Raw genomic sequence first — 17,950 nt, 5'->3', positions numbered from 1 at the left:
AGCTGGTGAATTCCAGTCTACAGTTAAAACGAAATTTTGATCAACTTCGGACCAGCATAATGTAAATACCAGACTATTCTCAAACCTGCAAATGCCCTTCACCCCGACTATACGATCCGATTTTTCTCCGAATATAAATTTTGCAAGGTCATGGACTCTGTTCCAAGACGAACTGACTGGTAGGAGCTCCCTCGCATCATTTAAAGGAAGAGTAAAAAACCATTTATTAGCATTGAAAAAGATTAGTTAAATAATGACAAACAATATATAATGTATTAAATATAAACCGATAAAAAAGAGTTAGAATTTTATTTTGGTACAATGATGAGGCCGTTTCCCCTGGGGCAGAGGACTGGAGGATAATTGGTAGTCATGTTAAACAAAAATGAGAGGTAAATTTGTTTCTGAGAGTGCAGTGACCACGCTGCGTAATATCAGTTTCATTTCAGCTTTCGAGCATTGCACTTGTATTAGGATTAAATCTCAGTTCAAACCTGACAGCGGAACCAGTTATTTTGCCTGGATTGAATACACGAACTTGGCAAGGCTTTGGATTGATTTATACGGACTAGCTTAAGTTCCCCAGCTGTTCAAGAGCTACAAATTATACTTTGCTCGGAGATTGGTGAAAAAGTAACGTGAATGTGGATTTAAGATGCCGAGAAAAAAGATGGTGACAAAACAAAGCGAACTGAGTCAGCCTGCTTATATTTCCGTTTCAGATTCCTCTGTTTTGAATTCTTCAATGGAGTCACAGAAAGTCGGTGACTCCATTGAGAGTCGGTGACAAAGAGATCAGTATAAGATCATTAGCTGACAATGTATCGACGACTTTAACAGTTGTACAGTCTAATTCGACATCGTTACATGACCTGAGATCTTCTGTAAAAGTCATAGAATCTAGACTCGGTGTGCTGGAGGGGTCCTATAAAGAACTGGCGGTATTAGTGCCGAGAATGAGTGAGATTGAAAAAAGAGACTAATGCTGTAAACAGTAAAATATCTGCAATGCATAAAGATAGTTCCCAACTGTCAAAAGAGTTGAGTGGAGTAAAAGAAAACCTAATGAAAGCAGAAAGTAGGGAAAGGCAAAAGAACATTGTGATTTGGAACGTGGGTTCCAGTGAACGATGAAAAAGAAACAAAAACGGGGTTTGAGAAGGTAATAACGGATGGTCTTGAAATTGCCCTGGACTTCAGATATGTTTAAAATATATAAATAATGAAAAGAAATTTATCGTGATGGAAATAGAGAATTTGGAAACAAGAATCATGATTTTGAAAAACGCGAAAAGATTAAAAAACGAAAAAGAGGTAGTGTTTGCGAAGGTTTTCATAACTGATGATGCTCCGCAGACAGTAAGGGAGGCGAGGAAAAAGCTTTTAACAAGAAAGAACGTTTCAATTTAAGATTGGACATGGTGATGCCCCACAAAAAATTTAAAGTGAAACCCTAGACAAAGAGGAAGTGGAGGCAGTGATTGAAAATTACAAAAAAGGATTGAAAGGGGAACATAATAATTATAAGCAATACGACAAGCCAACTGGGTCAGGGACAAAAGTGCAAACTTTAGGCTCGGGTTCTGGTAGTCGTTTGGCTGTAGATAGATAGGATATGTTGGGCCATGGATATTAAAAGAACTTTAAAATAGTGCATTGGAACATCCAAGGGGTAAGCAGTGAAAAATGGGAACATTTATTAGCAAAAGAAAGAGGGGAGATTGACTTGGCATGCGTTGTTGAAACATGGCTAAAAGAACCAAAAGTGTTCAAGGGATACCAGTATTACGGAGTGCATAGAAAACAATCTGATAATGGAAGAATATATAGTAGAGTAGCGGTGTTAGTTTCCAAAAATTTTAGTGCGAATACTAAGATGTAAAGGTTGAAAAGTAAATCCTTTAACTTAGTTTGGCTTAGAGTGTGTTTTGCTTGCATTCCGGTTATTTTTTGTGATGTTATATTCCCCCAGTAATAAGCTCTTTTTTGAAAGAGGATACATGGCTAATTTTAGATCGTGAAAAACTTAATTTTTCAAGGAAGTTTCCGAATCAGAGTTTTTGTTTTCTAGGGGACTTTAATGATTATACAGGGGCGTGTGTAGAAATTTTACCGGTTTTGGGTTCTGTTCATGATGATATATCCACTGTTAATTTAGAAGATATTGTTACGACTCTCCCAGAGAGGGCAAGTGGGGACCACAACCGTCGTAGAAATAACTGGGGTAAAAAATTGCTAGAATTTTGCGGGTATGAAACTTGAATGATATTAAATGGTAGATTTGGAAATGATAAAAATCTAGGGGAGTTTATTTGTTTTTCGGGGCATTCTCCAAGCATATTTGATTACATTTTAACTAGTCTGTCTTTGAGTGAAAGGGTGGCAGATTTTGGTAAATTAATGGTCATACGTTCCGATAACTTTCCTATCAGTGCAACTTTAGAGGTCATGGAAGCAGCCTCAATAATTAAGGGTAAGTAGAAGTAGTAGGGTAGTAGGGTAGGTGGTAAGTAAGGGTAGTAAAAGTAGATCTCATCCAGGGGGTGGACTTTATAAAAAACTAAGAGTGGAGGAAAATGATATGAATAATTTTGAAGAATTAATGACGGAATCAAGATTTACTGGATAGAAGTCTAGAATTAGCCCAAGAAGGGAATGTTGATTCATGATTCGGGAGAGAAAATATGCAAAAATAGAGGGAACCAGGTTATTAGGACATTCTATGAAAAGGAGTGTAGGAAGAAAAGGGAGGAACTTTGGGAGGCACTGAAGGTATTGAAATTAAATGAAGGAGATGATTTTCAACAATTGTATCAGAATTACAAGTGGGAGAGAAAGGGATATAAGAATTTTATAAAGTTAAAAAAAAAGGAGTTTTGAAACTGAAAAAGCTGAAAGGCTAAGATTAGTCAAACAGTTCGTGGTAACGAACTGTAAGTAAGGAGCGACCCGGCTCAATGGTAACCGAAACTGTAGAAAACGGAATTTTGATACCAATAGATACATTAGAAGAATCGGATTTTAATGCTAATTTAAAATATATACGTTTTATCAAGTTTATTTCTACTTTTCAAAAGTTGCGCGCCTGAGAAAATTTGCCTGATTTTCGAAAAAAGAGGGAAAGACCCAAGTTATAGAACCTTAATGAAAATCACACCATCATATTCAGCGTATTAGAGAACCCTACTGTAGAGGTTTCAAGCTCCTATCTACAAAAATGTGGAATTTTGCATTTTTGCCAGAAGAAAGATCACGGATGCGTGTTTATTTGTTTTTTTTTTGTTTTTTTTTCCCCCCAGGGGTGATCGTATCGACCCACTGGTCCTAGAATATCATGGGAGGGCTCATTCGAACGGAAATTAAAATTTCTAGTGCCCTTTTTAAGTGACCAAAAAAATAGAGGGCAACTAGGCCCCCTCCCACGCTCATCTTTTTCTCAAAGTCACCCGATCAAAATTTTGAGATAGCCATTTTGTTCAACAGGGTCAAAAATATGATAACTATGTCTTTTATGATGGCTTAATCCCCCGAAGTCGCCGGGGGGAGGGCTGAAAGTTATGAACTTTACCCAATGTTAACACATAGTATTGGTTATTGGGAAATATACAGACGTTTTCAGGGGGAATTTTTTCTGGTAGTGGGTCGGGGGTTATGTGGGAGGATCTTTCCATGGAGGAAGTTTTCATGGGGGAAGGGACATTGCTATGAAGAGGGCACCGGATTTCCCAGCATTATTTAAAAAAAGATCAGAAATTATATATATAAAAGTTTTTCAACTGAAAGTAAGGAGCAACATCAAAACTTAAAACGACAGAAAATATTACGTATATGATTGGGTTCACCTCCTAGTCAATACCTCGCTCTTTAAGCCAAAGATTATTTAGTACTTTCATAAAAGCTATTCATTCTAAATAACGGCCTTTGTGATTAAGGAGTCATTTTTAAAGAATTAGAACAAAATTCGAACTTTAGCGTAAAGAGCGAGGTCTTGACTAGGAGGCGAACCCTCTACTATAAGTATTAGAAATATATGAATATAGAAGTTCGTTACGTAAGTTTATTCGTAAGTTACGTATATTTATTACTGATAAAAACGTTCGTAAATAAAATTAAACAGGTTTCGAGAAAGCCATTTAATCACATAAAATTAAAATTAATATTCAATTTTGATTTTAATCATTCATGAGCGGTGAGCCAAAATCAAAACCTGTAGTAATTAAAAAACGTTCTAAAATTAATTAAAAAAAAAAGTTTTTTTACTGAAAGTAAGGAACGACGTTAAAACTTAAAACGAACAGAAAATATTCCGTATATGAAAGGGGCTGTACCCTCCTCAACGCCTCGCTCTTTAGGCTAAAGTTTTTTATTGTTTTAAAAAATAAAGTTGTGAGACAGAGTCAAACTTTAGCGTAAAGAGCGTGGCGTTGAGGAGGGGACAGCCCCTTTTATATACGTAATATTTTCTGTACGTTTAAAGTTTTAACGTCGTTCCTTACTTTCAGTTAAAAAAACTTGTTTTTTTTTTAATTTAATCTTTAGAAAGAATGAATCGAAAGAGTTTTGGAAGCTTGTTAAAGAGTCAACTGGGAATAAAAATGAAGAAAAAGGTGCAATCGAGGCAACAAGATGACCGGACTACTTAGAAAATAAAGAATTAGAAGTCAGGAGCTACACATCCGATGGAAATTTAATGTGCGGGGACATGTTTGAGGAAGAAATTACAGAGAGACCGATGAAGGAAGAGGACTACGAATCGTTAAAATCTGTCACCGAGAATGAAACAGTGAAGACCATGAAAAAAATGAAGGGTAACTCAGCTCCTGGTTTAGACGGAATCCCAATGCAAGTGTGGAAATGGGTAAAAGTATTGATCATCCTAATAATCACTATAACATTTTCGTCAATTATCAACAACCCTCAATGGCCAGAGCAATGGAATGCTACGGTCACCATACCGTTATATAAAAAAGGGCATAGCATGAAACTCTGGAATTACCGTATGATCAGTTTGGGCAATGGTATAAGCAAGCTTTTCGTGAAAGTGTTAGGGAATAGATTAGATAAGTGGCAGGAAAAATTACAGAAAGTTATCGAAATACAAGCAGGATTTCGCGAAAACTATAGTACTATAGATCAAATTTTTTTAACCAGTCTGATTAGGAAATATACACAGAAAAAAGAGGATAAGTTGTTTGCAGTCTTTTTGGACTTAAAAGATACTTTTGATAGTGTAAATAGGGAAATTCTTATGCATTGTTTGATTAATTTAGGATTGCCGCGTAAGTTTGTGCGAATTTTATTGTCAATGTATTTGACGGTTAAGTTTGTTGTGCGGGTTGGTAAGGAAACATCGAGGGAAATATTTAGCAGGTTAGGGGTGAAACAAGGTTGTACTTTGTCTCCGAAGTTATCTTCGTTGTATATTAATGACATTGAAAACTATTTAAGGGAGAGGAAAGTAAGTGAATTACAATTATTTGATAAAAAAAATGTCTGCACTTTTGTACGCCGATGATATAGCTTTATTGGCAAATAGTAGAGAGAATCTGCAGTATGCATTAGAGAGTTTAGAAAAGTATTTTGAGGAAAAGAGACTGGTTTTAAATCTAGAGAAGTCAGCAGTAATGGTTGTTGTAAGGGGGGCTAAGTCATCTGAAGAAAATTTTAGTTAAGGGAGGGGAGTGTATGCCTTCCTAGACTTGTTTCAAATTGTAAGTGGACAAGGAATATAGCTCTAATGTGAAGTAAAGGCAAAAGTTTAACTGGTATATTTTTAAAGAGTTGTATAAAGGATAAAGGAGCAAGTGATATCAAGCTACGAAAGCGCATTTTTGCAAGTAGATTAGAACCTGCTATACATTATGGGGTAGAAATATGGGGACACCAAAGGGGGATGAAAAGGAAAAGGATACAGCTACATTGTATTTAAAGATCATTAGGGTTAGATGAAAAATTTTATAGTATTGTTTTAAAGGGTGACCTGGGTCTTTTTAGCGTAAGAAATAAACGGTTAGTACGCATGGTAGGTTATTGAGAAAAAAATATTGCTATGCCAGATTATCGGTTAACAAAAAATGCTTTCAATGAACTGTTATTGGACAAAATAAAAGATTCTTGGCCAGCGCAAATTAAGAGCATACTAAAAAAATGTGGGCTATCAGGCTGGTGGAATGACGGCATTGGACCAGGGGTGGAAACAGGATTGATTGCAAAAGCTGTGGAAAAAGTTCTACAAGATCAAGAGATCCAGGTTTGGCAAGAAGACAAGGTTAAGTCACAATCCCTTGGAATATATAGAAACATTAAAAAAGCCTGGGGAGAAGAAATATATCTAAAATTTGAGCTCCAAAATAATACTTTAAAATGAGTCTTATCAGTAAGAGGGAATTTTATGCCGCTTGGGGGAGAAGGAAGTAATTAGGGAGGATTAAGTTACGGAGTGGTCCCTTCTCTTGTCCGATGTGCGGGGAGCCTGAAGTTTTAGAACATTTTATGTGTTATTGTGAAGAACTAAAGGTCCTTAAACGGGAAATTTTTGAGAGGATGTTATGGATAGAAGGTGTTTAGAAAATAAAATTGGGAGCAGTTGCAAAGTGGAAATTAGAGATTTGGGAAATTTTGTGAGAGTGGGGATGAGACAAAGGGAGGGTTTTCTGTCGTAGTTTTATTTTCAAAAGTGTTTGAAATTATTATTATGTTTTATGCGTTTTGTTGTTTTTGTATTATCCATGGCCCATGGGGCTCTTGTGAGAAATATATCTATATCTATGTTTAAAAGGTAGCGATTGAGGATCTCAGCGTCCAGGAATGGACAGAGTATTGTTATTAGGTGTAATTTATTTTTTGATTTGATAATAAACCCCATTGAACTTGATTGCAACAAGAAATATTGAAAATGTAAAATGGCATGTAACGAATTAATAACACTATTATTTATTGAAATCGAGTTTTTGAAGTTCAAACAGAACTCATTGGGTATAAAGCCACATCTTTCCTATGGCTTTTCTGGCGAAATCAGCCATGCCCAAGACCGTATCCAGGATTTTTGTACGGAGGAGAATTTGTTCGAGGAAGCAGGGGCTAAAAAAAAATTACAAAACGAATTGAAAACTTGTTTATATGTATTTTTGTATTTTTTGAGCCAGACAAAAATTTCGTGGGTCATGCCGTGACCATGCCGTTTTATTTTTCTCTGGTAGCTCCCGTCTCTTCTTCTTTTTTAAAAAGCCCAAACAAACTCAGATCTAAGTTTATTTGGCCGACTTAATCGAAAAATGGCCCTATTAAACTTGGCCACGTAAACTTGAACACACTCGGCAATCTAAAACCAACGCCCGTTCTTCACGTTTTTAACAGTTTCCAATGAGACACATCCTAAATAACCTTGAATTCACTGTCACTCTCATTAGTTAAATTAACGCTTCAGGACTTTTTACCACTTGTAAACAAAACTTGTGAGTCCGGTGAACAAAAAGCTGCCTTAACCGGATCTATTTCACCTGAAAAAGTCCCAATGAAAAAAGGGCTTAACTGAATAAAGCCAACATCGACCAAGGTAAGTGAGTCTCTCACTTCTTGACCGAAAATGTCTTGCACAAGGCCACCTAACTACGAATCACCGATACAAAATGTGCAGGTACCAATGTGTGATGAAAGATGATCCAATGTAGTCAGTGGGCTATATTTCACCAACTGAAGAATATTACCCGTTCACTGCTATTTATTATCTATTTAGAAAGGTGAAGATGGCTAGGCAACGTTTTGCAGATAAAAAATTACATATTGGCAAAGATTCCGATTTTGCTGTCCAAGTAGGGCAAAGCAAAAAGCATTACAGGGGGCGGGGGTGGGAATAGGTTATAAGGAAGGATTTAAAGGGAAGTAAAACTTTGTGGAAGGGTGTAAGAGTGAAGATATCTGAAAAATTGCACTTTCCAGGCATAGAACCTAAGATGGGTCTAGTGGGCAAAACACACTTTTGTTTTCATGGCACTTTTAAGCTTAATTCTAATAAATCTGATAATTTCAATATAAAAGTAGGATTCTAAAAAAAATCCTCGACTGAAAGACAGGCCAATGAGACCAAAGACCTGGCCCCTGCGAAACATTTTTTTCGTGAGCTTCTCAAAGATTGCTTTGAGAAGCCGTTTTCAAGAAACTAAAATTTCATACAATGTCCTTAAAGATCGGGACCAGGGTAACTTCAGCCATCACCTCTTTGCAGGCCTTTTGATAAAATTGGCATATCACACACTTAGCATAACGAATTCGGCTCACATAACGCCGACATATTTCAGCCTTGGGGGTGTGATGTTTTTTTTTACCATATATTTAATTTTACGAGGTATAAGGTAACATCTGATATCTTATAAAAGTTATTATAAAAGTGGCGTGAATATAAATTGAAAATAGTTACCAAAAACTTTTAAATGTTGAAAAACCGGCAGCTCGAAGGGGTAAACTGACGGCTAGCCCTTCAGGAAAATTTTGAATTCCAATTCCGATGGCAAGGTTTCTGGAACATAAAATAAAAGGATTGAACAATGTAAGCTAATACACATAATACACATATATATATATATATATATATATATATATATATATATATATATATATATATATATATATATATATATATATATATATATATATATATATATTATATATATATATATATATATATATATATATATATATATATATATATATATATATATATATATATATATATATATATATATATATATATATATATATATATATATATATATATATATATATATATATATATATATATATATATATATATATATATGTACATATATATATATATATATATATATATATATATATATATATATATATATATATATATATATATATATATATATATATACTACTAATACTTCTACTACATGCTCAGTGGTGGGGTACGGCATCTAAATCGGCTACATAGTTAGTTTTTTTTTTTTCTTAAGTGGCATATTGACATTTCTGGCCACTCACGGTGGTTGTATGAAACCTATGGTGGCGCCATGACATCAAACCTGTGGTGACGTCATGACATCAAGAAAAGGCTCAAATTTTCTGCGGTTAGACGAAAAGTAACAATGAGAATCCAAATGTAGAAGCCTACAAAAAGGCTAGTATAATGTAAAAGGAAATTAAAAAGTCTAATAAAAAGCCACATATGAGGTAAAAGAGAGGTGGTATAAACAACAACGCGGGAAGAAACTATTAGAACGATTATCAATTTTCTTCAGTAACGAAGGGGACAAAGAATTTTTTTTATCGTGAAGTACGGCAGAGAAAAGGGAGGGTAAAGATAGACGCAGGCTGAGAAACAGAACGGAGCGGGCGAAATTTTGATTCAATAATTCCTCAGAATCTTTCATAGTAAATCAACATATTCCAAATAATTGATTTCAAAACTAAGTTTATCTGGTGAAAGTAAAGAGCGAAGTTGAAACTTAAAAGAACGATAACTATGAAAGATTTTCCATGGAGAATTTTACGTGGGAAGTTAAGTTTCCGGGGGTGAACTTTCAAAGGAATATTTAAAGATTTAAAGGAGTTTTAAAGATTTCCTTTACATTTTTTTATTTACCTTACTTTCCCTTACTGCCGATTCAAATTTACATGTGGAGATGTTCCGGGGAAGTTTTAAAAAGGGATTCGAATTGTCTGTAGGATTTTTCCACAGGGGGGGGGGGGGTAGATTTTTATAGCCCTAGAAAGCGGGATTGAACCATATTTTTCGTAGAGCTTACTGTTTAAAATACAGTCAGTCAGCCTGGTACCCAGAACAATCCGTAGGCAATTTCTCTGGAAAAAAATCTATCAAATCTTCATCCACTTTCCGGAGCGCCCATTCTTCAAGGCCATATTTGACCACAGTCATCAGTGTAGCTTCCGATATTCTAACCTTATCTCCCTGTTCTTCCAAATTATTTTAACCATGAAAAAACAACCTGAGCCTTACTATTCTACTTTTAACATCTTCACTGTTCCCACCGTCTTTACTAAGAATACTACCAAGGTAGGTAAAGCTACCCACCTGATCAATATTCATTTTGCTCACACTTTCATCTAGGATGCTTAAATGATCAGCATAATCTAAATCCAGGAGAGTCTTCAATTTACCTTCACCCGTCACCCAATTCAAAATTGCTAAGCCCTCCAATACTCCCTCAATGTTACAACTCCATCTTTTAGTCTATTCCTATATTATAAATAATTTGAAAAATCATGTTTACATAGCGTCTTTGATTTACGGGTATCGTTTCCAGAAAACACTTTGGAAAACTCAGGTATTTTTGGACTTGAGAATAATCCATAAGAGCTCATTCTAAATACGGCTATATAGGAGCAAAGGGGTTTTTGGCTCATTTTAAGGTCGTGTACCAACTCCACATTAGTAGTTTAAATTGTTATATATATTAACTTGTTATATATATTATTTATAATATTATATATATTATATATATTATATATAATATATATATTATATATGTTATAAATGTTATATATGTTATATATATTAACTTGAATTGTTATATATTAACTTGAATATATTAAATTGTTATATACTAATAAACTCTAAATTAATATATTTTTCGTAAAACCTACTGTTTGAAATACGGTCAGTCAGCCCGGCACCCAGAACAATCCGTAAGCAATTTCTCTGGAAAACATCTAGCAAATCTTCATCCGCTTTTCGGAGCGCCCATGATTCAAGGCCATATTTGACCATTGTCATTCGTGTTATATTGACAGTGTATATAAGCATGATAATCTGATTAATTAAAAATCCTGTGTATTATAAAGCAAGAATTCCATTATTTTAGTTTTTTTTTAGTTTTTATATATTTCTTTGGCTATATACAGGAAGACGCATTTGCAAGTGATCGGATTATTATACGTGGGAAAAAGCCAAAAAAGGAATCGATTAGTGTCAGAACCAGCCTTACTGGTGCGTGGGGCTTTGTGCAGCCACCACTGCGCGGGACCTGACGTCGTGATCATAATGTAGCGGGACCAATAACAATTTAGCCTCCAGCGGGAGCAGGAATCACAATCTGATTACTATGGTTCAGTGGGAACGTTTTGGTTCGACAAGACCACATATAATAAACAGTGGGATAAATTAAATTAATTAAATGAACAACAGGAAAGGACATTCATCTGGTGACCAGGGCTAAAAGGCCCAATCGAGGGTGGATTTTGACAGTTGTAGGGAGTTTTGACAGCTTTACAACCACTTGCACCACTCCAATTAAAGGGAAGCTCCACATTTAGAGACCCCAGCTGTACATTACACGGCTTTTTCGGTGAAGTCCCACGCAAAGTCACAAAATCACTCACGTGAATGTAATTTGCAACATATTTGGCCCTGATACCACGGGGTCTCGCACCATTTGCCACCCCAAAAGGCGACACTGAGTAGTGCCTTCAACTTGTCATAATCTCGTATATATAATGTACTAAATCAACTCTAATTTTCAAGAAACGACCACATTTTCCAAAAATAAAGGCCTAAAATACCTTAGCCAGTGCATTATGCACTGGTTACGTGCATTATGCTCAATCTAGGGGCTCAATTCTTTTCACGGCTCAATTTAAACAAATAAAATTTTCAAGATATAATGATCTTCAAGTCACGATAAACCCAAATCCAAAAGTAAATCCGAGATTTGAAAACAACCACAATGCCATCTATTTCAACTGTTCTGTGAAATCATTCTCGTCCTTAATCAGTGCATTATCCCCGACTTTTTAACTGCTTACCGAATTCTGGGTTTACCTGGTTTTGTCAAAAGAAAACTAGTTTTCTGAAATCTCCGCAAAAAAATGATGTTCATTAACACAAGAACATTAAGTCAAAAATTCATTTCCGTTAAAGTTTCTTCTTTTGAGGGGGGGGGGCGGGAAGATTTCGGAGAGCCGAATTATTTTTGGAAAAATTCGGTTAAATCCCAAAAATTCAGAAACAGAGGAATAGTTATCTAAAATTCCGAAAATAAATATAAGAAACGGTACAGACACAAATATTTCTGTTATCTACTGCTATCTATTTAGCTTTCACAATGACTTCAATTTTAATAAACCATAAAAAAAGCGAACAATTTTGGAAATAACAACAAAATTGTCTGGTGCCAAGTCTATACTTCAAACTGGTGAAATTTTTCCAACAGGCCAGGCTCGGTAGAAATAGTTATCAGACAAAAAACTATTTTTTTAACCACACTGCCTTCCTTTTTGTAATTAGAGTGAAATGAAATTTTTTTAAATAGTAGAATTTTAAATAAGAAAATTAACGTTGAAAGAAAAATAAAACTTGTTCTTATACAAATCATAAAAGAAGAAAGTTCAGAACTCCTATACAAAAAAAAAGAAGCAATATAAACTCAGAATCGGATATGAAACTTTTAGTTTGAAGATAAATCAGACACATTTAGCAGTCACCATTTGAAGAGTTTAAACCGTGAACTATTGTATTGAACTTATTAAAAATCAACAATTATAGTTGAATACTTTATAATTGCTGAATAATTTCTTAGATTATACGACCGTTGCATTTATGTTTAAAATCAAAACTTTCATACGACAGGCAAAAATAAAAGGCAAAACTTTCACAAGACAGGGAACTTTTAATGCAAAACCGAAAAAAAATTTATGATTCATATAATAATAAACGTGAGAATATTTCGGCTAAATATTTGGAATCATTTACCAACAGGAAAAAAGAGCAAAAAAGAGAAATAAACACGAACAAAATAAATAATCTAATTTAATATAAATATGAATAATATATACCTACTACTACTGCTATTACTAACAACTCACCGCAGCATCAAGCCGCCTGAGGCCAACAGCTACGCACGCTCCTTCTCCACCCCATTCTGTTCAAAACCTCCCTTTTTACCCCCTCCGAGGAAGTTCCTATTTCCTTTAAATCTTTCCTTATGACATCCTCCCACCCCAGACGCGGACGACCTGTTTCCTGTTTAGTCCTAGATGGTTGCCCTAAAAGGACAATCCTTGACAATCTGTCATCCTTCATCCACAGAACGTGCCCTAGCCATTTCAACCTTTCTTTCATTAAAGCCCTAGAGAGCGGGATTGAACCACATTTTTCGTAGAGCCTACTGTTTGAAGTACGATCAGTCAGCCAGGTACCCAGACCAATCCGTAGACAATTTCTTAGGAACCATCTCGCAAATCTTCATCCGCTTTTTGGAGCACCCATGCTTCAGAGCGATATTTGACCACTGTCATCACTGTAGCTTCCAATATTCTAATTTTGGATTACAGACTTATCTTCCTATTCTTCCAAACATTTTTTTACTGTGGAAAAACACCCTGAGCCTTGGCTATTTTACTTTTAATATCTTCACTGCTCCCACTGTCTTTACTAATAATACTACCAAGGTAAGTGAAGCTGCCCACCTGATCAATCTTTTCATTACCCAACGTCACCTTTTCATCTTCACTTATTCCAAGCCTTAGTAACTTAGTCTTCTTAATATTAATTTGCAAACCTATTCTAGCCCCCTGAACTCGCAAAACCTGTAAAACTTCATTGATTTTGTTCACACTTTCATCTAGGATGCTTAAATCATCAGCATAATGTAATTCATAGAGAGTTTTTCCTCTCCATTTGATTCCACGGTCTCCCATTGCCTTTCCTGTGCTCCTTAAGACAAAGTCCATCAAAATGACCTATACAAAGAGGGATAGAACACAACCTTGCTTAACTCCTGATTTAATACAAAACCAGCTGCTAACTTCATTTCCTACCTTAATCGCAGCAGTGTTATTCTCGTACATAGCACTAATCACTTTAATATATATGTCTGGTATACCATACAAGGATAAGTCCTTTGGTAGAGCTCTTCTATCAACAGAATCGAATGCTTGCTCATAATCTATAAAACTGAGGACCAAAGGAGTATGACAACTCAAGCAATTCTCAATTATTAAGTGAAAATTTGGTCGACACATCCTCTACTTTTTCTAAAACCACCCTGTTCGTCTCCTAAAACTTTGTCTACAGCATCTCTCAGTCTAAAAAGTATCATATTACTAAGTAATTTGCTACCTAGAGAGACCAGACTAATGCCTCGATAATTACCACACTCACTTTTATCGCCTTTCTTATACAGTGGTTTAACTAAGCTTTTCCTAAAATCGTTAGGTATTTCCCCTTTTTCAAAAATCATATTCATAATCTTCAGTAGCTTAGTCCTAACCTCAGAACCACCATATTTAGGAAACTTATTTACCACGCTATCAACACCTGGAGCCTTATTATTTCTTAATCCTTTTAATGCTGTCGCTAATTCTTTCTCACAAAACAAATCTTAAGCAAAATAATATATATTTTCATATATTTATATTTTATATTATTTATATATTTCAATATAAAATAACAAAGTAAATATATAAAACAAAGTAATAAATGAAATTGAATATCAATAATTAAAAAAAAACTCACATTTCATTAACTATAGTTGATGTTTATAAACCTGTCAAAATAATAATTCACGCAAATAACTCAAGGTATTTTGTGTATTATGTATTGGAGGAGTTGCCTTCAGATATGAGATTTTAGCAAAATGAAATAATCTTTTAATTTAAAATAAGTAAGGAATGTTAGATTAATTAAAATGAGGTATAGGTTAGAAGTCTTTTAACAATCTTACGTTTGAATATTTTTTTTTCTTTTACAAATCAAACGAAATCGAAGGGTAAGAAAATAAACTACCTTAAATAAATTAACACCTATTTAAATTGATGAGAAAAAACACAAACACTATACAAAAAAAAAAAAAAAAAACAACAACCAAAAAAAAAGCGTATATTTAAAGAGTTCAGATGAAGATGGAGTGACGCGACCCCGACCTGGGATTTTTGTTGTTTACTTTGGCAAAGGAGATATCTATGGGGACAAAATCAACTGCGACAAACATTTCTGGCAATAGAAAATATTTCCAAAGCTCGATAACTTTTATATGGAAGACTTTTGAAACTTTTAAACCTCTCAAGTATAATTTCAGCTCTGTAAACTTTTATGTATAAAAAATGAAATATTAGTTTCTTTAATTTTATCTTTATTTTTTTTACAGGGTTTGTGTTTTTTCTCATCATTTTATGAATGTGCCGGAAACCCACAAAAACACAGTAATGCTGAATCATAGTCAGCGCGCTAGCGCTGCCTAAGTAAAGAACGATGTGGGCACAATGTGTTTTTTTGGTGTTTCTCCATACTTGAAAGTGATTGGAGGGTAACTAGCCCTCCACACGCCCATCATTCCCCCAAACACATCCAATTAAAATTTTGAGATAGCCATTTTGTTCAGCGTAGTTGATTTCCAAATAGAAAATATCTTTTTGAGGAGGATACTCCCCCACAACCCTCGGGGCAAGGGTTTTAAGTTATGCTTTGAGGACATATAAGGTTTTTATAGAGGGCGTTGTCGTAGAAACTTCAAAAAAGGCTCATTCGATTGGAAACTCAAAGGGCTAGTGCCCTTTCTAATAGTCGAAAGTGATTGGAGGGCAACTAGCCCCCTCCCACGCCAAGCATTCCCCCAAACACATCCAATCAAAATTTTGAGATAGCCATTTTGTTCAGCGTAGTTGATTTCCAGATAGAAAATATCTTTGTGAGGAGGACACGCCCCCAAAACCCTCGGGACAAGGGCTTTAAGTTATGCCCTGGGGGTATATAAGGTTTTTATAGAAGGCGTTGTCGTAGAAACTTCAAAAAAGACTCATTCGATTGGAAATTCAAAGGGCTAGTGCCCTTTTTAATAGTCGAAAGTAATTGGAGGGCAACTAGGCCCCCCCTCCCCCGAACGATGTGGGCACAATGTGTTGTTTTTTTTTCTCCATACCCGGGCACTTCGTATCGAAGGAGTTGTCGTATAAAAGTTCGAAAAGGGCTCATTCGATTGCAAATTGGAGAAGCTAGTCCCCTTTTTAATAGTCGAAAGTGATTGGAAGGCAACTAGCACCCCCCCACCCCCCACCACCACGCCCATCATTCCCCCAAACAAATCCAATGAAAATTTTGAGATAGTCATTTTGTTCAGCGTAGTTGATTTCCAGATAGAAAATATCTTTTTGAGGAGGACACTCCCCCACAACCCTGGGGGCATAAAAGGTTTTTTATAGAAGGCGTTGTCGTAGAAACTTCAAAAAAGGCTCATTCCATTGGAAACTCAAAGGGCTAGTGCCCTTTCTAATAGTCGAAAGTTATTGGAGGGCAATTACCCCCCCCCCCCTCCCCACGCCCATCATTCCCCCAAACACATCCAATCAAAATTTTGAGATAGCCATTTTGTTCAGCGTAGTTGATTTCCAGATAGAAAATATGTTTTTGAGGAGGACACACCCCCACAGCCCTCGGGGCAAGGGCTTTAAGTTATGCCCTGGGGGCATATAAGGTTTTTACAGAAGGCGTTGTCGTAGAAACTTCAAAAAAGGCTCATTTGATTGGAAATTCAAACGGCGAGTGCCCTTTTAAATATCCAAAAATGATTGGAGCGCAACTAGCCCCGCGCCCCCCCGCCCCGCGCCCATCTTCCCCCAAAACACATCCAATCAAAATTTTAAAATTTTAAGCCATTTTGTTCAGCGTAGTTGATTTCTAGATAGAAAAGAAAGGCTTTTTGTTCAGCGTAGTTGATTTCCACACAGAAAATATCTTTTTTAGAAAGACACCACTCCACACCTCGCAGTAATTGGTATTGAAGGGATACCTTGGGGGCAGTTCCGGTTTTTATAGGATGCGTGGTCGAAGACACTTCAAGTAGGACTCAATCATTTGGGAAGTCTCACAACAAATGCCCGTTACCATAATCAATATTATAAGGCTTGACCCTCGCCCCCCCCCCCCACGCCCATCAGTCCCCCAAGCACATCCAATCAAAATTTTGAGATAGCCATTTTGTTCAGCGTAGTTGATTTCCAGGTAGAAAATATGTTTTTGAGGAGGAAACTCCCCTACAACCCTCGGGGCAAAGGTTTTAAGTTATGCCCTGGGGGCATATAAGGTTTTTATAGAAGGCATTGTCGTAGAAACTTTAGAAACGGCTCATTCGATTGGAAATTCAATGGAGCTAGTGCCCTTTTTAATAGTCGAAAGTGATTGGAGGGCAACTAGCCCCCCCCCCCCAACGCCCATCATTCCCCCAAACACATCCAATAAAAATTTTGAGATAGTCATTTTGTTCAGCGTAGTTGATTTACAGATAGAAAATATTTTTTTGAGGAGGATACTCCGCCACATCCCTCAGGGCAAGGGTTTGAGTTATGCCCTGGGGGCATATAAGGTTTTTATACAAGACGTTTTCGTAGAAACTTAAGAAAAGGGCTCATTCGATTTAAAATTCAAAGGGCTAGTGCCCTCTTTAATAGGCGAAAGTGATTAGTAATATTTTTTGTTGTTGTTATTGTATAGACCAGGGCACTTCGTATCGAAGGAGTTGTCTTGGGAACTTCGAAAAGGGCTCATTCGATTGAAAATAGAAAGGGCTGATAACCTTTTTAATAGTCGAAAGTGATTGGAGGGCAACTAATGCCACTTCCACTCCCACCCTCCCATTTGCCCATTATGTTTAAAAACTAAATGTTGGTGTATGTTGTTAAAAATTGCATGGTGTATGTTGGTGTATGTTGTTAAAAATTACTGAAAATTTTTCTCAAGCATACAAATAGCAGGCAAAACTATAAAGTCTTAAAAAACAAAAGATTTAAAGTGTTATTTTCTTTTTCCCTGAAAAGACTATGCCAATATAAAACGAACAGAAGTTAACTAAAAAAAAATTTTCCACAAAATAAGTGTTTCAAAGAAAAGCAAAGAACTCCATTAAACCAAAAATGAGTAAAAATAAAATAAAATAATCTACCAAGCTCGAAACTACCACAAATAAGCATCGATAAA

General features: G+C 35.7%; 1 protein-coding gene across 4 annotated transcripts in view; it reads right to left on the bottom strand.

Annotated features, from left to right (window-relative positions):
- Positions 1-17,950, bottom strand: part of Zip48C (Zinc/iron regulated transporter-related protein 48C) — a 100,973-nt gene that overhangs the window by 4,617 nt on the left and 78,406 nt on the right. For all 4 annotated transcript variants that reach the window (XM_089103761.1, XM_089103759.1, XM_089103763.1 and 1 more), the window contains one exon: positions 8,417-8,515. In XM_089103761.1, coding sequence (XP_088959887.1) covers positions 8,417-8,515 — 99 coding nt within the window. The remainder of the gene's footprint in view (positions 1-8,416; positions 8,516-17,950) is intronic.

This window comes from Artemia sp. Qi Xiang Cuo, chromosome 17 (genome assembly GCF_049724085.1).
Source record: "Artemia sp. Qi Xiang Cuo chromosome 17, ASM4972408v1, whole genome shotgun sequence".
Taxonomy (NCBI): Eukaryota; Metazoa; Arthropoda; class Branchiopoda; order Anostraca; family Artemiidae; genus Artemia; species Artemia sp. Qi Xiang Cuo.
The sequence above is the reverse complement of the archived record's forward strand: the minus strand, read 5'-3'. Positions and strand labels throughout refer to the sequence as shown.